This window comes from Pseudophryne corroboree, chromosome 11 (genome assembly GCF_028390025.1).
Source record: "Pseudophryne corroboree isolate aPseCor3 chromosome 11, aPseCor3.hap2, whole genome shotgun sequence".
NCBI lineage: Eukaryota > Metazoa > Chordata > Amphibia > Anura > Myobatrachidae > Pseudophryne > Pseudophryne corroboree.
Genome location: NC_086454.1, coordinates 311,802,280 through 311,823,871, shown reverse-complemented (window position 1 = coordinate 311,823,871; position 21,592 = coordinate 311,802,280). Strand labels below are relative to the sequence as shown.

Here is a 21,592-nt window from a genome sequence, read left to right as displayed (position 1 = left end):
GCTGCCCATGTGTCCCTCCACACAGTCCTGTACTGCCCATGTGTCCCTCCACACAGCCCTGCCCACCCTGAACTGCCCATGTGTCCCTCCACACAGCCCTGCCCACCCTGAACTGCCCATGTGTCCCTCCACACAGCCCTGCCCACCCAGAACTGCCCATATGTCCCTCCACACAGCCCTGCCCACCCTGAACTGCCCATGTGTCCCTCCCCACAGTCCTGTCTACCCTGTACTGCCCATGTGTCCCTCCACACAGCCCTGCCCACCCTGAACTGCCCATGTGTCCCTCCACACAGCCCTGCCCACCCTGAACTGCCCATGTGTTCCTCCACACAGCCCTGCCCACCCAGAACTGCCCATGTGTCCCTCCACACAGCCCTGCCCACCCTGAACTGCCCATGTGTCCCTCCCCACAGTCCTGTCTACCCTGTACTGCCCATGTGTCCCTCCACACAGCCCTGCCCACCCTGAACTGCCCATGTGTCCCTCCACACAGCCCTGCCCACCCTGAACTGCCCATGTGTCCCTCCCCACAGTCCTGTCTACCCTGTACTGCCCATGTGTCCCTCCACACAGCCCTGCCCACCCTGAACTGCCCATGTGTCCCTCCACACAGCCCTGCCCACCCTGTGCTGCCCATGTGTCCCTCCACACAGCCCTGCCCACCTTGTACAGGAGGGCAGTGCCAACCATGGTGGAACAGAGAGGTAATGGAAGACAAGCTCTGTGACTATATATAATGTGTTTGAGGGGCACTATGTGCCACATAATCGGTTTGGGGGCACTAGGGGGCCAATTCAGTTGTTCTGCTGATTGAATTGTTCTGCTGATTGATGTGTCTGCATCAGCCCATTAGCTGCTGCAGACACATTTTTTTGTGCAAGAAAAAAATGTGTTAAAAAGTCTGTAATTTGAGGGCTAAATGAACTTTGGACACCCATTCAGGCTTATTAGGCTAACAGGTGCCTTAACTAGCAATGGGCGTCTAATAGGAGCAATAACTGAAGAGCTCCAATAAACTGCCATTGCTAAAGATGCCAAACAGGGGGCGCAAAAACAATTGAATTGGCCCCATTGACTTAATGAGTCAGCCAGCTGTTGTTCAGCAGTACTGTCTGTCACCAGGGGCAGAACTCTGGGAGGCAGTGGAGTCGGCTGCCGCCAGGTTCCTGACCTCAAGGGGGCACATCTCCTCCATTGTCTCCAGCTGCCTGACTCTGAAGATCGTTCGCTGCGCGGAGCTTTCGTGTCAGTGACATGGAAGCTGCCTCCTAGAATATACAGAGAGCTGGCTGGGAGTGATAGCAGCAGGTATGCACTGGCAGCACTTGCCTCAAGCTGCACTGTGGGGAAGGGGGGGGGGTGTAGTTGGAAAAGGGAGGGATGCTGGGGGGTCTTTAATAAATGTTGGTAGCACTGTGTTTTATGTGTGCATGTTTAAGTGAGGTGTGTGTGTGTGTGTGTGTGTGTATGTGTAAGTGAAGGAAGCATTTGTTTGTTTTTGTTTGTGTGTGTGTGTTTTTAAGTGAAAGGCGTTTGTGCGTGTAAGGGAGATGTGTGTGTGTATGTGTGTGAAAGGCATATATGTGTTTAAGTGAAAGAGGCGTGTGTGTGTGTGTGTGTGTGTGTGTGTGTGTGTGTGTGTGTGTGTAAGTAAAAGAGGCATGTGTGTGTGTTTAAGTGAAGGAAGCATGTGTGTGAGATTAAATGTAGGAGGCGTGTGTGTGAGTTTAAGTGAAGGAAGCATGTGTAAGTGAGAGGCTTGTGTGTGAGAGGTGTGTGTAAGTGAGAGGTGTTTGTGTAAGTGAGAGGTGTGTGTGTAAGTGAGAGGTGTGTGTGTAAGTGACAGGCTTGTGTGTGTTTAAGTGAAAGTGGTGTTTATGTGTGTGTTTAAGTGAAAGAGGCATTTGTGTGTTTTTTATATATATACTGTATATCGGCACACCACTGCGCCAAATCATCTACATTGTGACACGCTGGTGGGTGAGGGAGTACTGTCGGTGTGCTATAAAGGTATGCTGGTGTCTATTTTATTGTGATGACTGACTTGGAGTGCCATCCACTTTATAAGTGTATGTATATTACTATTTGGAAAGGCACCTGAGCACGCTGTTCAACATGAGTGCCGGATAGCTACATATGAAGGGTGTGTGTGTATACAGTATGTAGTGGGGGCACCAACATTTATCATGCCTCCGGGCGACTGGGGAGAACTTACGCCACTGTCTGTCACTGTGAACATTATAACGTGAATTTTGGCTCATACTTTGTGGCATACTGTGAATTTCGGCTCACACTGTTTGGCATAATGTGAATTTTCTGTTTATGCTGTGTTGCATAATGTGAATTTGGGTTTATACTGTGTGGCATAACATGAATTTTGGCTCATTCCGTGTGGCATAATGTGGATTCCGGCTCATACCGTGTGGCATAATGTGAATTCCGGATCATGCTGTCTCACATAACGTGAATTTCAGCTCATACCATGTGACGTAATGTGAACGTCGCCTCGTCCCTTGTGGCGTAATGTGAATTTTGGCTCATACCATGTGGCGTAATGTGAATTTTGTCTCATGCCATGTGGCGTAATGTGAATTTTGTTTCATACCGTGTGGCATAATGTGAATTTCAGCTCACAGCGTGTGGCATAATGTGAATTTCAGCTCATACCGTGTGGCATAATGTGAGTTTCGTCTCATATCATGCGTCATACTGTGAATTTTGGCTCATACTGTGTGGCATAATATAAATTCCGGATCATGCTGTGTCGTATTACATGAATTTCGGCTCATACATTGTGGCATAATGTGATTTTCGGTTCACACTGTGTGGCGTAATGTGCAAGGTGTGTTTGTGGGGAAATTGCATATTCACCTAGGCCCACCAGTCTCTAGTTCCGCCACTGGGTCAGAGATAGGTTGGGGAAGTGTAATAAGCGATTGACTGCAGCGGCAGCTAGGACTCAGGGTTATGTCATAGTGTACAGTCAATATCGTCCGGTGGTCACACCTTTATGTCTCATTTTATTTCTCTTTGGTGTATTATACCTACTTGTATTTTTAGGAACTAAGGAGAAATTAGATTAAGCCATGTGATTTTACTGAGAGAATGAAAAACAATGCCAGACACACCCAAAAGGCGGTGCTAGACACGCCCCTCTGGCAGTGCAACCCCTAACAACATTTTTAAAATTGTGTCAGCTAACTAAACGACTCAAACGTGGGTGCTGTGGCCGGAATGCTTACAGTTACGCAATAACTAATTAAGCTGCAGAGGATGTGGCTGATAGACTTGTTTCCAGTAGAGCAGTGGTTCTCAAACTCGGTCCTCAGGACCCCACACGGTTCACGTTTTCCATGTCACCCGGCAGCTGCACTGTGTATCACCAACTGTCACATTTTAAAAATCTATAGGTAACCTGCAAAACATGAACCGTGTGGGGTCCTGAGGACCAAGTTTGAGAACCTGTGCAGTAGAGCCAGACCTGATGTCCTGTGTCCATTTTTCATGCCCGAGAAACATGCCAGTGTATGGTATAAGTGGTGTGACTAGCAGGGGACTGAATGGGAAGTAGAACACTTGTAGGTGATCTGTAATCTATGTCGGTGTCCTCAGTATGCCAGAGCAGGAAGCAGCAGAAGAGATCCTTTGATTATTTCATATTCCACGCCGCCCAAGGTGTCATCGCCATTTGCTGGGCAGGGAACACAGGCCCTCATTCCAAGTTGTTCGCTCGCAAGCTGCTTTTAGCAGCTTTGCACACGCTAAGCCGCCGCCTACTGGGAGTGAATCTTAACTTATCAAAATTGCTAACGAAAGATTAGCAGAATTGCGAATAGACACTTCTTAGCAGTTTCTGAGTAGCTCCACACTTACTCGGCATCTGCGATCAGTTCAGTGCTTGTCGTTCCTGGTTTGACGTCACAAACACACCCAGCGTTCGCCCAGACACTCCTCCGTTTCTCCAGCCACTCCCGCGGTTTTCCCAGAAACGGTAGCGTTTTTTTCGCACACACCCGTAAAACGGCCTGTTTCCGGCCAGAAACACCCACTTCCTGTCAATCACACTACGATCACCAGAACGAAGAAAAAACCTCGTAATGCCGTGAGTAAAATACCTAACTGCATAGCAAATTTACTTGGCGCAGTCGCACTGCGGACATTGCGCATGCGCATTAGCGACTAATCGCACCGTTGCAAAAGAAAAATAACGAGTGAACAACTCGGAATGACCACCACTATTCTAAGAAAATGATCAGACCATTACACCTGGTACCAGTAGCGGATTTACCACTATGCAGCCACTAAGGGCCCGGCGGGTCCCAGAGGGCCCGCCAGATGGCTGTTTAATGAATGCATTTTTAATTCCGGGTCCTGGCAGACTGTCAGCGCATTGATTCTGGACAGCTGCCCCGTCTGTCGCTCTGTCTCCTCTCCTGCTCTCCACTGTGTTATGCTGCCTGAGTGTTACTTGTCACGTCGTACACACAGAGAGAGGAGCCGATAAGATGAGGTGGTCTGATCTCCCCCACACCTCAGGTGAATACAGTCCCAATAGCTCAGCGGTAGGAAATGCGAGCATCGCTCTACTTGAATCGTAAACTGCAGAGTCCCGTACGCATCTGCAAGTTTCTGATCTGCAGGCATAGATCACTTGTGTAGCCCAGACGAAGAATGTCTCACAACTATGGGCAATCGTGAGCCAAGAAGGTATGCAGTTCTGCTGCTGCAGAGGTCCTGATTGGCAGGTACAGGTGTAGGAAATGCCAGCGAGGCTCTGCTTGGATCGTGAACTGCAGAGACATATATGAGGGTTCTGATCTGCCACAGAGACCTGGCCCAGCTGTGTGCCAAACAGAATTTTGGCAAAGGGCATGGTCCCAGTATAATAATCAAGCCAATGCAGAGTAGCGGCATTTCACCCTCTGTCAGGATTCCTGCATTGTTATTGTGACCGCCGGGATCCTGACTGGCAGTATGTTAACTGTCGTCCCCCCCCCCACACACACACACACACACACACACACACAAAATCAATGTCACAAGGTCTTAATCCAGGAAGCAATTAATTCCCATTTGTTCTGTCTCTCTCCTGGCCATGCCCTGTGATCAGGAAGAGTCCATGATAGAACAGAGTGGGTATATTAGCCAGGCAAAACACTACAGACTGGGTCATTCGCTTAAGGAAGCCACACTGGCTAGGATGCCCAACTCCTATCCAGAGAGACCTTACCCCCAGGACTTTGCTCATTCAAAGGTGATCCCTGAACTCTGTTTTATTCTTTTGACTTTCTTTGAAATTGTCAGTGATCTGTGTGTATTTTTAAAGAATTACCATACTCTGTGTAATTCTTTCTTATAACTGTATGCTTTGAAGTTATTCTTGAAATGAAAAACTAAATTCTAGTTCTGAAATTCTGTGTTCTTAGACCTACGACCCTGTGCGGCTCATGTTACCTGTTTTGTGAAATAATAACTGTGTATGTAGGTAGATGTAAAGAGCTAGCTAGTGGCATATGACTGAATTTTTGTCTTTACTGGTAGCAGTACCGTGTATGATTAACGGCACATGCTGAAACAACCATAAGTCACTAGCGACGATTTTCACATGGACGCATCTGGAGAATCAGCTAGTCAGATCATGACACCAATTACACTGAATCCAGCTGGAGAAGACACGTTTTGCCCATACAGTATTTCCAGAACCCAGTAATTCCAGAACCCATTGGGGTTGAGGGGGGTCTTTCTCTCCACGGCTAAGGCTTAGACCCTTTTCCAGACTTGAGTAAACTGTAACATAATGGCGCCATAAGAACATTTTTGCAGCAGGTTACATTGGTTTCCACAGGGAAACATCGGGGTATAGAGTGGATCTTGATCCAGAGGAACCAACAGGCTAAAGCTTTAAGCTGTCCCAGGATGCATTGGGGCCTCGTCTATCTGCCTCCAGGGACTGTGAGCTTAGTTTCACTTGGTGTCTGCAGCAGCAGGTCACTTAACAGGTGGTGCAGCCCTGAAAAAGCTTTTTCTGACAGAAAATTTCTTCAAAACTGGGCTGTCAGCGCTATATGTCATGGTGACACTTCAGCGCTTCAGCTCCATCACCTCCTAAGTGGCGTTGAATACTCCCGCGACCTGTTCCCAGGTACTTGCAGAGGAGATGCTCCTGCTTTAGGCATAGACTTGCAGTCGCTCTCCTGGTTCGCGTGGCTGCTATGGGGAGGAGATGAGAGGGTCCCTCAGGTGGGACCCGCCATTAAATCATGTTCTGTCTGCTAACTAGAGAGAAGGGTCACGGCGCTGGAGTGGACACTGTCACCGAGCAGGGACCCCACTAGACCACCAGGGCAATAGAGCACAGGTCGGGTGTACTGACGCCCCATTTAATAAGGCTTGCTAATACCTGGGGTGGAAGTCCAGCATAGGGGAGCTGGTGCTTGACCTATAGCCTCTCCCCAGCCCAAAGCGACATCTACTGCAGATTTTCCTGCCCTGGAGTTGCCTCACACTCTCCCTCACTCCCTGACTGAGACGCTGGGCGCCATCTTATAAGCATAGTTGCGGCTAGTCTCTGGGACTGAAGGGCAAGGTCTCCCTTGTAAAGATCGCCTGTATACAGCGCTGTGACTTTACAAACACTTGAGTATTCTACATGTCTTTATACAGACAGCGTTTGTTAAGAAATAGTTTACCTATTACACAGTGGCGTAGCTAGAAATCCCCCCCCCCCCCCAAGGCAAAACATTATCTGGTGTTATGCTTGTTGCCAGGGGTTTCATGCGGTAGGTGTTATGCTTGTTGCCAAAGGTTTCATGTGCTGGATTTCAAGCTTGTTGCCAGGGGGTAATATTCGTTGCCAGGGGTTTCATGCACTGGGTGTCATGCTCGTTGCTACGGGGTAATGCTTGTTGTCAGGGATTTCATGAGCTGGGTGTTGTGCTTGTAACCAGGGGGTAATGCTTGTTGCTAGGGCTGTGCTCCCAGTGCCACATATTCCCCCAGTGCCACATATTTCCCCACAGTGCCAGCTACACACATACCCCCAGTGCCAGGTACACATGGGATCCGGATTGAAAGTCGACAGTAACTAGGTCGACAATGTCTGGGTCGACCACTATTGGTCGACAGTAACTAGGTTGACAGGGTGTCTAGGTCGACATGTTCTAGGTCGACGGGTCAAAAGGTCGACATGCGTTTTTCAAATTTTTTTTCTTTTTTTGAACCTTTTCATACTTAACGATCCACGTGGACTACGATTGGAACGGTAATCTGTGCCGAGCGAAGCGATACCGGAGCGAAGGCACCATGCCTGAAGCATGGTGAGCGAAGCGAGCCATGCGAGGGGACGTTTTGCACTAATTGTAGTTCCCAGTTACACTTACGACAAACAAGTCGTGCCTAATTTATTCGATTCTATCATAAGTGGTCTTGTATTATGTCGGAATAGTTGACCATTATACGGTCAACATAGGAACACCTGATAATAGGATTAGCTGAATTATTACAGCTGCTGCGATATAGGTATTGACCTGTCACCAACAATTACTGTTACTATTTACAGCATCACAGATTTTGGTTGCTTTAGAGGTCACTTGATTATTCTGGCACGTACAAGGCAATATTTACCAACTATATTGGTGTGATGTGGGATATTGCTGCAGCGTGGCTGTCCCCGTTTTAAGAATAGACAGTCTCAAGTGTATACTACATGAAAAATGAATGAGGGACAACTCAGTTGAAGTGCAATTATTATGGCAATATACTAGAATTTATCACACATTGATTATCTTACAATACTGTAGTGCTGACACCCTCCTACTGCGGAGTCAAGGATACGGATATTCCGTTTCCCCAAGGGCAGTCCTTACCAGGGCCGGCTCCAGGGTTTTGAGCGCCCCGGGCAGGCGATGGGGGCGTGGCTTCATACAGGGGGCTTTGTCACTTACGCCCCCTGTACAGTAGTAGCGCCGATGAAAGATGTGCGGTGCGCGATGACGTCATCGCGCACCGCACAGCAAAGGTCCTCTCCACGAAGGGGAACTAGACGCTTCGTGTCTAGTTCCCTTCGTGGAGAGGACCTTTGCTGTGCAGTGCGCGATGACGTCATCACGCACCGCACAGTAAACGTCCTCTCCACGAAGGGAAACTAGACGCTACGCGTCTAGTTCCCTTCACGGCGGGGGACAGCGGCGGGGGACAGCGGGCAGCGGGGGACGCACGGCACATCAGCAGCGGATCTTGCCGTGGTGCGGCGCCCTCCGGAAGGCGGCACCCCGGGCAAAAGTCCTGCTTGCCCGTGGCAAGATCCGCTACTGGTCCTTACACAATAATCAGTGATCAGTACTGACTGTGCCTGGCAAAATATGGGGTTACCAGCAGCAAACATCGCCAGCACATCTGTTTTTTAAGCACAGCAACATAATTACAGTTTATCCATCGTAAGGAGCAATATATATTTAGATGTACTGTATAATCGCAACCTCATTTCATTTATTATTTAATAATTGGTTATTCCATTATCATGTGACGGGTGAAGGATGCATAGATTTGCAGCACGTTACATCTGATAGATAATTTAAGAGCATCAAAAAATTACTGGTATTCAAATCCAAAGTGACACAATTAGTGTTTATTCATTTATTAAATAATTTGTTGTGGTTCACACATAAGAACCAATAACCTGATATTTCATTGCCAAGTGACTGGTGAAGGGTGCATAGATTTGCAGTACATTATATTTGACAGATAACTCAATGGTATCAGACTGCGACTGGTATTCCAATAAAATGAGACACATCTAGTGTTTATTTGTTTGTTTAATATTCTACTGCGGTACACACATATAATATATCAATAGATTTAATAGACAATGCAATCATCGGAACGGAGCAATTTTTAATCTTTATCACTTTTCTATCTTAGAGCACAATATTGTAATTTTTTATTTCTTTTTTCACCCATATATTTTGCATGTTGACCGAATAGCGTTTTTTTTTATCAACCAATAAAAGCTATATTTTATTACATTTATTTGTGCACCTTATTAGTACAACCCCATTCTCTCTCCCATACTGTATGTTAGTTTGGTTGTCCTAGGTAGCACCCCCAGGAGTCATGTACAAGGAATCCCTCATGATACCCGTTGGGGCATTCTGGTGAGGCTTCTTTCCTCACCACAATCAATTCATTGGATATTTGAGAGTGCAGATTCTTCTCTTCTGTTCTTGTTGTCAAGCAATCAGGAGCCACCTGGGGCTGCGTTCACAAACCTACTGGGTACTCTGGTGGAACACTTTACGCCCCCTATGGGACCACCTGTGCCATTACAGCCACAAATTGTCCCTATGGTTAATCCGCCTTGGGCGGAAAATTTGTCTAACCAGTTGCAGCAATTAAATCATTCCTTGGTCAGGCAAATATCTACTCCAGGTCAATCTTGTGTCTCTGGGTCACCTAAGCGGGCTGCTTCCTCCTCACAATCCACTAATCTTTTAGATGTTTCATCTGAAGAGGAGGGAGAGCATACTGTCCTGTCAGACACTGAATCAGGTGTTTCTGACGAGGACTCTCTGCCCTTGTGGTTGCTATTAAGCAAATCCTACAAATCACTGATGATGAGGATTCCACTACTGTGGCTAAGAAAACTGATATGTTTAAACAGCAGAAGGTGGTTAAAAATCTATAACCCCATTCCGACCATTTGGTGGACATCAGGCAGGAGCCCTGGTCTAATACAGGGAAGAAATTCCTTCTGTCTAACTGGGCCTTGGCTCGCTATCTCCTCCCTGCAGAGTTATGTAACAAGTGGGAAAATTCACCACCGGTAGATTCTCATGTCACCCGCCTAGTGTTGTCATCCACTCTGCTTGTCACCACTGTCACTTCACTGAAGAATCCGACAGATAAGCTTGTGTAGGGATGCCTGAAGTCTATTTACTCCCTTATAGGTGCTGTACATAGACCCACTATTGCGGCCTCTTGGGCTGCAAAAGGAATTGAAGCATGAGTTCAGGCATTAGAGGAAGAGCTGCCCGAGGATATACAGTATCTGACAATGCCAGACGATACCTGTCTCATATTACCACCGCCGCCTGTGTTTGAGGTCGTGGAAGGTGGACCTAGACTCCAAAAAGACCTTGGAGGTACTCCCCTTTAAGGGCGACATTTTCTTTTGGGGAAGACCTAAATAAAATTGTGTCTGAATTGGCGGCTGCTAAGACTGCCTTTCTCCCAAATACTAATCCTTCTGCACAGAAGGCTAAAGGTACCACTTTTCGTTCCTTTCGGCCTCAAGGGAAAGCAAAAGGTCAGACATACCCGAGATAATCTCGTACTCCCAAACCACTAATCGCAAGGCAAAGCAGTCCTGGGCAGCCCGTCAGCCTGCTTCTAAACAAGACAAGCCTGCCGAATGATGGGGCAGGCCTCCCCCTGGGGGACCCCAGGGTGGGAGGCTGACTTCTGCAGTTCATCCAGGTCTGGTTAAAGAACACTTCAGACGCATGGGTGCGGGAAGTTGTCTCTCACAGGGTACGCAGTCTCCTTCAAGAGATGTCCCCCTCGCCAGTTTTGCACCATGCTTATCCCTTTGGATCCGTTAAAGGCGCAAGGTTGTGGGTTACCTCCTGAATACAGGAGTGGAAGTGCCGGCTCCTCTGGCCCAGAGAGGCAGAAGTTACTACTCGACCCTGTTTCTAGTTCTGAAACTCAATGGGTCTTTCCGGCCTATACCCAATCTCAAATCACTGAACAAGTGTCACTCCTGCCCAGGGTCCTGCGGAAGTTCAAACAAGAAGGGGGATTTCTACTTCTAGTCGCTCCAGCATGGCCCTGACGGCATTGGTTCTCAGACCTGCAGGGCCTATCGACAGAGCGTCCTCCTCTACTTCCTCAGCACCCAGACCTCCTCGTACAGGGCCGTTGTCTTTATCCGGACCTGGCCAGGCTGGCTTTGACGGCGTGGCTCTTGAAGCATCACTCCTGAGAGCCAAAGGATTCTCTGAGACGGTCATCCAAACTATGTTAAAAGCCCGTAAACTGACTTCAGCTCAGATTTATTACAGGGTCTGGAATTCTTACTTCACCTGGTGTGCGGATAAGAATTAAGGTTCACATACAGTATCTGCCTTGTCGGTGTGATTTCAGATAAAAATTGCATCTATACCTTACGTTCATACATTCATTTAGGGTGTCTTACGGATTCAGCCTCCCTATGTCCCTCCTGTGGCTCCATGGGATCTGGCTGTTGTCCTGAATGCCCTGCAAGAGTCTACATCTGAACCTCTTGAGACGGTGGACCTTAAATGGCTCACGGCCAAGGTCTTGTTTTTACTGGCTATTGCCTCTGCTAGGAGGGTGTCGGACTTAGGCGCATTGTCCTGTCGTCCACCCATTCTAATATTTCATCTTGACCAGGCAGTTCTTAGAACTTGCCCAGGTTATTTACATAAGGTGGTGTAATTTTTTCACCTTAACCAAGAGATTGTAGTTCCGGCCTTAGGGGGGTCATTCCGAGTTGAGCTCATGTAGCAACTTTTTGCTGCCCGTGCGATCAACTAGACACCGCCTATGGGGGAGTGTATTTCTGCATAGCAGGGCTGCGATCACTTGTGCAGCCCTGCTATGCAAAAAAAGATTCCTGTAAAACAAGACCAGGGTCAGACCTACTTACCCTGTGCGATCGTTCCAGCGATGCAGGTCCCAGGATTGAAATAATTAGCTCCACCTGTGGACCTTTTAAAATGTGTCAGTGAGTAATTAATACACCTGTGCACCTGCTGGGTTACCTGCAAAACATGCACTGTGTGGGCCCCAGAGGACCGAGTTTGAGAACCTCTGCAGTCTGCACTAAGGCGTGTCCCCTCCCTTGAGGAACTGCTTTAGGACATCCCGATGTTTCCCTGTGGAAACCAATGTAATCTGCTGCAGAAAAGGAGAGTTATGGTAGACTTACCATTGTTAAATCTCTTTCTGCGAGGTACATTGGGTTCCACAGGGCGCCCACCCTGACGCACTTAGCTTTTATGGGTTTGTATGGCATTAGCCGCTGGTCCCTTCTCCTGTTGTGAGAATGTGGTTCTATGTGACTAACATCTTCCTTCTCTCTTACCTGCTGCATTTGACTGGTTAACGAAACTGAGCTCACAGTGCCTGGAGGCGGGGTTATAGAGGAGGCCCCAATGCATCCTGGGACAGCCTAAAGCTTTAGCCTGTTGGTGACTCTGGATCAAGATCCACTCTACACCCCATAGGAAAATGGAGTTATATGATTCAAAATATTAAAGCTGTGGTCAGCGCCGCAGCTGGGAAATATTGACCTCTGGGCTGGCCCTGCCCCCCCCCCGCCCCAAATGGGACATCAAAACGTCATGACGGGTGGCCGTGACCAGGTAACTGAGAGCCGGGAATGTCTCAAAGACGCGTCCTTTGGCTCTTGGGCAGATCTCCAGGCACTCTGCAAGCAATGGTGCCACCCCTTCGGACTTGTGCCCTTGGCAGCAGAACTGCTCGCACACCCTGGTTACAGCCCTGACTGTGGTATTATATTTGATTGCAGTTTACCAGTCAGTTAGAGAATCTTTGTTGGGTACTATATGTAGGATTACCTTCCTTTGTTACATGCTGCAGGTGACCTCTTATCTGCCTGGCATACCGATTAAAAGCTGGTACACAAGGGTGTGACTGCTAAGACAGCTAATAATACAAAAGGCTCAGCGATTGGCATTGCTATAATATTACATTCCTGTGTGTGTTTCTCATTACTGATCTGGGATTCGGGGAGCCAGGAATCATTCTCTGTGAAGTGAGGACAACGCACAAGGCAAAAACTTTTTCCACTTCTAGACATGGGATTTGGCTGCATTCAGGTGTTTGTCCTAGGCCTGTTTACTGGGGCAGTTCTCGGGACAGGTAAGGCAAATGTAACAGTGCATGACCCTTGTGCAGCAGGTCACAGGATGGGGATGGGACAGGTGAGGCATATGTAACAGTGCATGGTCCTTGTGCAGCAGGTCACAGGGTGGGGATGGGACAGGTGAGGCATATGTAACAGTGCATGACCCTTGTGCAGCAGGTTACAGGATGGGGATCGGACAGGTGAGGCACATGTAACAGTGCATGACCCTTGTGCAGCAGGTCACTGGATGGGGACGGGACAGGTGAGGCACATGTAACAGTGCATGATCCTTGTGCAGCAGGTCACTGGATGGGGACGGGACAGGTGAGGCACATGTAACAGTGCATGACCCTTGTGCAGCAGGTCACAGGATGGGGATGGGACAGGTGAGGCACATGTAACAGTGCATGATCCTTGTGCAGCAGGTCACAGGGTGGGGATGGGACAGGTGAGGCACATGTAACAGTGCATGGTCCTTGTGCAGCAGGTCACAGGGTGGGGATGGGACAGGTGAGGCATATGTAACAGTGCATGACCCTTGTGCAGCAGGTTACAGGATGGGGATCGGACAGGTGAGGCACATGTAACAGTGCATGACCCTTGTGCAGCAGGTCACTGGATGGGGACGGGACAGGTGAGGCACATGTAACAGTGCATGACCCTTGTGCAGCAGGTCACAGGGTGGGGATGGGACAGGTGAGGCACATGTAACAGTGCATGACCCTTATGCAGCAGGTCACAGGATGGGCATGGGACAGGTGAGGCACATGTAACAGTGCATGGTCCTTGTGCAGCAGGTCCAGGGTGGGGATGGGACAGGTGAGGCATATGTAACAGTGCATGACCCTTGTGCAGCAGGTCACAGGATGGGGATGGGACAGGTGAGGCATATGTAACAGTGCATGGTCCTTGTGCAGCAGGTCACAGGGTGGGGATGGGACAGGTGAGGCATATGTAACAGTGCATGACCCTTGTGCAGCAGGTTACAGGATGGGGATCGGACAGGTGAGGCACATGTAACAGTGCATGACCCTTGTGCAGCAGGTCACTGGATGGGGACGGGACAGGTGAGGCACATGTAACAGTGCATGATCCTTGTGCAGCAGGTCACTGGATGGGGACGGGACAGGTGAGGCACATGTAACAGTGCATGACCCTTGTGCAGCAGGTCACAGGATGGGGATGGGACAGGTGAGGCACATGTAACAGTGCATGATCCTTGTGCAGCAGGTCACAGGGTGGGGATGGGACAGGTGAGGCACATGTAACAGTGCATGGTCCTTGTGCAGCAGGTCACAGGGTGGGGATGGGACAGGTGAGGCATATGTAACAGTGCATGACCCTTGTGCAGCAGGTTACAGGATGGGGATCAGACAGGTGAGGCACATGTAACAGTGCATGACCCTTGTGCAGCAGGTCACTGGATGGGGACGGGACAGGTGAGGCACATGTAACAGTGCATGACCCTTGTGCAGCAGGTCACAGGGTGGGGATGGGACAGGTGAGGCACATGTAACAGTGCATGACCCTTATGCAGCAGGTCACAGGATGGGCATGGGACAGGTGAGGCACATGTAACAGTGCATGGTCCTTGTGCAGCAGGTCCAGGGTGGGGATGGGACAGGTGAGGCATATGTAACAGTGCATGACCCTTGTGCAGCAGGTTACAGGATGGGGATCGGACAGGTGAGGCACATGTAACAGTGCATGACCCTTGTGCAGCAGGTCACTGGATGGGGACGGGACAGGTGAGGCACATGTAACAGTGCATGACCCTTGTGCAGCAGGTTACAGGATGGGGATCGGACAGGTGAGGCACATGTAACAGTGCATGACCCTTGTGCAGCAGGTCACTGGATGGGGACGGGACAGGTGAGGCACATGTAACAGTGCATGACCCTTGTGCAGCAGGTCACAGGGTGGGGATGGGACAGGTGAGACATATGTAACAGTGCATGACCCTTGTGCAGCAGGTCACAGGATGGGGATGGGACAGGTGAGGTATATGTAACAGTGCATGGTCCTTGTGCAGCAGGTCACAGGATGGGGATGGGACAGGTGAGGCATATGTAACAGTGCATGACACTTGTGCAGCAGGTCACAGGATGGGGATGGGACATGTGAGGCACATGTAACAGTGCATGACCCTTGTGCAGCAGGACACAGGATGGGGATGGGACAGGTGAGGCACATGTAACAGTGCATGACCCTTGTGCAGCAGGTCACAGGATGGGGATGGGACAGGTGAGGCATATGTAACAGTGCATGACCCTTGTGCAGCAGGTCACTGGATGGGGATGGGACAGGTAAGGCACATGTAACAGTGCATGACCCTTGTGCAGCAGGTCACAGGATGGGGATGGGACAGGTGAGGCACATGTAACAGTGCATGGCCCTTGTGCAGCAGGTCACAGGATGGGGATGGGACAGGTGAGGCACATGTAACAGTGCATGACCCTTGTGCAGCAGGTCACAGGATGGGGATGGGACAGGTGAGGCACATGTAACAGTGCATGACCCTTGTGCAGCAGGTCACTGGATGCAGAGGTGTAACTAGGGTAGGGCGAGTGGGGCACGTGCCCTGGGCGCCCTGGCAGGCCCAGGAGAGGGGGGCGCCGCCGGCGTCCAGGGCATCATGCCCCACTCGCCCCCGTTAACCCTAAATGTGAGGGGAGGAGAGCGCAGCGTCTCTCCCTCCCCTCACCGCCGCTGGGAGCACTAGCAGCGCTGCCGTGTCCGGTCTCCGGCGCTAGCCAATCAGAGCTTGCGGACCGGCTCCTGATTGGCTGCCGGTCCGCAAGCTCTGATTGGCTAGCGAACCGGCGCCAGAGAGCCGCCGGAGACCTGGAGCGGCGACGAAGCCAGCGGCCGGAGAGGTATGTGACGGGTGGGGGGGGGGGGGTTCGGCGGCACGGGGGGCAAGTATCTGCCACCAAGTGGGGCCTGGCACTGTGGGGCATGTAACTGGCACTGTGGGGCGGCATGTAACTGGCACTGTGGGGCGGCATGTAACTGGCACTGTGGGGCATGTAACTGGCACTGTGGGGCATGTAACTGGCACTGAGTGGGGCAATGTAACTGGCACTGAGTGGGGCATGTAACTGACACTGAGTGGGGCATGTAACTGGCACTGTGGGGAATGTAACTGGCACTGTGGGGCATGTATCTGGCACTGAGTGGGGCAATGTAACTGGCACTGTGGGGCAATGTAACTGGCACTGTGGGGCATGTAACTGGCACTGTGGGGCATGTATCTGGCACTGAGTGTGGCATGTATCTGGCACTGAGTGGGGCAATATAACTGGCACTGTGGGGCAATGTAACTGGCACTGTGGGGCAATGTAACTGGCACTGTGGGGCATGTAACTGGCACTGTGGGGCATTGTATCTGGCACTGTGGGGCATTGTATCCGGCACTGTGGGGCAATGTAACTGGCACTGAGTGGGGTAATGTATCTGGCACTGTGGGGCAATGTAACTGGCACTGAGTGGGGCAATGTATCTGGCACTGTGGGGCAATGTATCTGGCACTGTGGGGCAATGTATCTGGCACTGAGTGGGGCATGTATCCGGCACCGTGGGGCATGTATCCGGCACTGTGGGGCAAGGTAACTGGCAATGTGGGGCAATGTAACTGGCACTGTGGGGCAATGTATCTGGCACTGAGTGGGGCATGTATCCAGCACCGTGGGGCATGTATTCGGCACTGTGGGGCAATGTATCTGGCACTGTGGGGCAATGTATCTGGCACTGAGTGGGGCATGTATCCGGCACCGTGGGGCATGTATCCGGCACTGTGGGGCAAGGTAACTGGCAATGTGGGGCAATGTAACTGGCACTGTGGGGCAATGTATCTGGCACTGAGTGGGGCATGTATCCGGCACCGTGGGGCATGTATTCGGCTCTGTGGGGCAATGTATCTGGCACTGTGGGGCAATGTATCTGGCACTGAGTGGGGCATGTATCCGGCACCGTGGGGCATGTATCCGGCACTGTGGGGCAAGGTAACTGGCAATGTGGGGCATGTAACTGGCACTGTGGGGCATGTATCTGGCACTGAGTGTGGCATGTATCTGGCACTGAGTGTGGCATGTATCTGGCACTGAGTTGGGCAATATAACTGGCACTGTGGGGCAATGTAACTGGCACTGTGGGGCAATGTAACTGGCACTGTGGGGCATGTAACTGGCACTGTGGGGCATTGTATCCGGCACTGTGGGTCATTGTATCCGGCACTGTGGGGCAATGTAACTGGCACTGAGTGGGGTAATGTATCTGGCACTGTGGGGCAATGTAACTGGCACTGAGTGGGGCAATGTATCTGGCACTGCGGGGCAATGTATCTGGCACTGTGGGGCAATGTATCTGGCACTGAGTGGGGCATGTATCCGACACCGTGGGGCATGTATCCGGCACTGTGGGGCAAGGTAACTGGCAATGTTGGGCAATGTAACTGGCACTGTGGGGCAATGTATCTGGCACTGAGTGGGGCATGTATCCGGCACCGTGGGGCATGTATTCAGCACTGTGGGGCATGTATCCGGCACTGTGGGGCAATGTAACTGGCACTGTGGGCCATTTTCAGTGGCCACACCCCTTCTGGAGCGTAGCCACACCCCTTCTGGTGTGTGGCCACGACCATTTTTTTGCCGCGCGCACATGCTTCTTTTGGTGGGTTTTTTTTTTTTTTTTGGGGGGGGGGGGCATTTTCCATCTTGCCCTGGGCTCCGAAAACCCTAGTTACGCCTCTGACTGGATGGGGATTGGACAGGTGAGGCATATGTAACAGTGCATGACCCTTGTGCAGCAGGTCACTGGATGGGGATGGGGCAGGGGAGGCAGGGAAGATTCCTGGTGGGCCGACGCACCCGTGCGGCCTGTTTTGTTTGAGGATGTGGTCCTTTTCTCTTACGTCCTAGAGGATGCTGGGGACTCCGTAAGGACCATGGGGTATAGACGGGCTTCGCAGGAGACATGGGCACGTAAAAAAACTTTTCCTATGGGTGTGCACTGGCTCCTCCCTCTATGCCCCTCCTCCAGACCTCAGTTAGATTCTGTGCCCAGAGGAGAAGGGTACACTCAGGGCTGGTGCTAGGGTGTTTGGCGCCTCCCTGCAAACTGTAAATTTGCGCCCTCTTTCCCATACTTAAGAGAGGGACAGCGTGCCACCGAAGGCGCATGCAGCATAAAAGGATTGTGGTTTCAGAAGGAAGGGCTGTTCCCACACAATTGTACTCCTAATTTTACGCCACACAGTAGCACAATCTAGTTCACATTACACCGCATACAGTGCTCTTGATTCATATCATACTACTTCATACTTGCCTACCTGACCCTCTCCATGAGGGAGAAAATGCTCTGTTCCTGGACTTTCCTGGTAATGTATGATTGCCATCACCTGTGGTGAAACACCTTTCTTATCAATTAACTAGCTCACCACAGGTGATGGCAGTCATACATTACCAGGAAAGTCCAGGAACAGAGCATTTTCTCCCTCATGGAGAGGGTCAGGTAGGCAAGTATGTACTACTTTACAACATACAGTAGAGCCTCTTCTGCAGGGCTTAAAGTGGTCCTGAAGAGGTTGTGGAACTCATTTCCCTCGCCAACTACTCCCTTCCTATTAGTTGTGTTAGGGCCGATAGTAGGGTGTTCAGCATACTTGCCTACCAGACCCTCTCCATGAGGGATAAAATGCTCTGTTCCTGGACTTTCCTGGTAATGTATGATTGCCATCACCTGTGGTGAGCTAGGTAATTGATAAGAAAGGTGTTTCACCACAGGTGATGGCAATCATACATTACCAGGAAAGTCCAGGAACAGAGCATTTTCTCCCTCATGGAGAGGGTCAGGTAGGCAAGTATGGTGTTCAGCGCCCTCTGCAAACTACAGTGCCCTAACCCCCATACTGTCTAAAGGAACAGTTGCACGCTGAAGACACACGCTGCAAAAAAACAGGAATGGTATCACAAGGAAGGGGCATTGCCCCACAATATCAGTGCCGCTTATACACATACCCACGGTGGCAGTGCCATTTATACACATAATAATGCCCAGGGTGGCAGTGCTGCTTATACACATAATAAAGTCCATGATGGCAGTGCTGCTTATACACATGCCCACAGCATCAGTGCCTCTTGTACACATGCCCACAGTATCAGTGCCGCTTGTACACATGTCCACGGTTTCAGTGCCGCTTGTACACATGCTCACGGTATCAGTGCCGCTTGTACACATGCTCACGGTATCAGTGCCACTTGTACACATGCCCGCGGTATCAGTGCTGATTATTTAAATTGCCACGGTATCAGTGTTGCTTATACACATGTCCATGGTCACAGTGGCACTTATACACATAATAAATGCCAACCTCCACTTGCCTCGTATGTCACTGGTGTTTCCTATCAGCGTCCGCGCGGGTCCTGTCTCCTAGGTGTGTCGCTGGCTGCTCCTCTTCACATGGTCTCATTCACGCTGCAGCCTAGCGCCATCGGAGGTGGATTAGGGCAGGCGGGCTGAGAGAGTCTGTCACAGTTTAGTGCCACCTACCCCCTGATCTATTAGTATGGCAGCCACAGCTCACATTTAGGAGGCAGTGACTGGTAATCACTGTAGAAAACAAGGTTTTTAAAGAGTTAAACTCACTGTTGTGAGTGTCAGGCTGCCCTGAGCACAGGCAGCTCCTATTCATCAGCATGCAGAGGGGGAGTGTCCAGAAACCCGAGTGCACTGCAGGGAGAAAGGTTCCTTGCTATGATCACCAGAAGGGACAGAAAGCATCAGAGAGGAGATACTTCCGACAGCCCATGCGGACGGACGACGGAGTTTCAGGCTCTAAGTGAAACTCCTCCTGTGTGTGCTACTGTGTGGGAGGGAGGGAGGGAGGGGTGGGGAGATCAGTAGGAGAACAGGAGCTTCATGCTGCCGTCCAGACGCTGCTGCCTGTCTGACAGGAGCAGTGGCGTCCGGCAGCAGCAGGGTCACAGAGAGAGCAGGGAAAGCGCCTCATATGCCCGGCGCCTACCTGCTTTGCAGACTCTGCTGAGCGGGTAGCGCCGGGCCTGGGTACACTGCAGAGAGCTCTCCTGAGTTTTCTGTGGAAAAAGAATTTTGTTAGGTTTTTTATGTTCCGGGAGTCCTGCTGGCAACAGGCTCCCTGCATCGTGGGACTGAGTGGAGAGAAGCAGACCTATTTAACTGATAGGCTCTGCTTCTTAGGCTACTGGACACCATTAGCTCCAGAGGGAGTCGGAACACAGGTCTCATCCTGGGGGTTCGTCCCGGAGCCGCGCCGCCGTCCTCCTCACAGATGCCGGAAGATAGATGCCGGGTGAGTATGAGAAACAAGAAGACATCTCAGGCGTGAGAAGACTTCAGATCTTCATGAAGTAAGGCGCGCAGCGGTAAGCTGCGCACCATTGCTCCCATACACAACACACAGATAGCATTGATGGGTGCAGGGCGCAGTGTGGGGGCACCCTGGGCAGCAATAAACCTTGTTTTTGGGCAATAAGGTGCTATTAGGCTGCGGAGGCAGCAAATAGATGGTCCCCCGCCATTTTTGTGAATATTGAAGAGGGACCGAAGACCGCCGCTGTGGGGGCGGAGCTTGATCCCTCAGCACTAACCAGCGCCATTTTCTCCACAGAGCTGCATGAGAAACGCTGGCTCCCCGGACTCTCCCCTGCTGAACGCTTCAGAGGTTGGAAAAAAGAAAGGGGGGGCACATTGGCGCGCAGTGAGTGGGAAATTGTATATGTATATATATATATATATATATATAATATAAAAGCGCTATCTGGTTTTTCCAGTGTCATTTGGGCGCTGGGTGTGTGCTGGCAACTCTCTCTCTGTCTCTCCTAAGGGCCTGGTTGGGGTTTTGTCCCCTTATAGGCATGTCCCTGTGTGTGTGGTGGGTCGGTACGTGCGTGTCGACATGTCTGAAGCGGACGGCTTCTCCAAGGAGGAGGTAGAGCAGATGAGTGGTGTGTCGCCATCGGTAGTGCCGACTCAGAAATGGATGGACATGTGGCATATGTTGAATGCAAGTGTGACATCTTTACATAAGAGGCTAGATAAGGCTGAATTTGGGGAGGCGTCAGGGGGTCAATCCTCGGATTGGACCGACTCAAAGGGCCCGTCGGGGTCTCAAAAGCGTCCCTTGGCAAAAATTGTGGACACAACTACTGACACGGACTCTGATTCCAGTGTCGACTATGATGAAGCTAAATTGCACCCTAAGGTGACAAAGAGCATTCATTGTATGGTTATAGCAATAAGAGATGTGCTGCATATTGCTGATGAACCCTCTGTTCCTGACACGAGGGTACACATGTTTAAGGGAAAGAAACAGATAATAAACTTTCCCCCATCTCATGAACATAATTAGTTTTTTTAAAAAGCTTGGGAGACTCCGGATAAGAGACCGCAGATTCCCAAAAGAATTAATATGGCATACCCATTCCCTACACAGGACAGGGTACGTTAGGAATCCCCTCCCACTGTGGACAAGGCTTTAACGCGCCTGTCAAAGAAAGTGGCGCTACCGTCTCCAGACACAGCGGCCCTCAAGGATCCTGCGGATCGCAGACAAGAGAATACTTTAAAGTCTATTTATTCACATACTGGAGCTTTGCTAAGACCGACATTTGCGTCGGCATGGGTATGTAGCGCAATTTCAGCCTGGACAGATAACCT

General features: G+C 50.5%; 1 protein-coding gene across 4 annotated transcripts in view; it reads left to right on the top strand.

Annotated features, from left to right (window-relative positions):
• Window positions 1-12,749: 12,749 nt before the first annotated feature.
• LOC134969577 (fatty acyl-CoA hydrolase precursor, medium chain-like) overlaps window positions 12,750-21,592 on the top strand; it is a 131,164-nt gene continuing 122,321 nt past the window's right edge. For 3 of the 4 annotated variants that reach the window (XM_063945624.1, XM_063945623.1, XM_063945622.1), the window contains exon 1: window positions 12,750-12,909. In XM_063945624.1, coding sequence (XP_063801694.1) covers window positions 12,846-12,909 — 64 coding nt within the window. In that variant the 5' untranslated portion in view covers window positions 12,750-12,845. The remainder of the gene's footprint in view (window positions 12,910-21,592) is intronic. The other variant, XM_063945626.1, reaches the window with a different exon arrangement.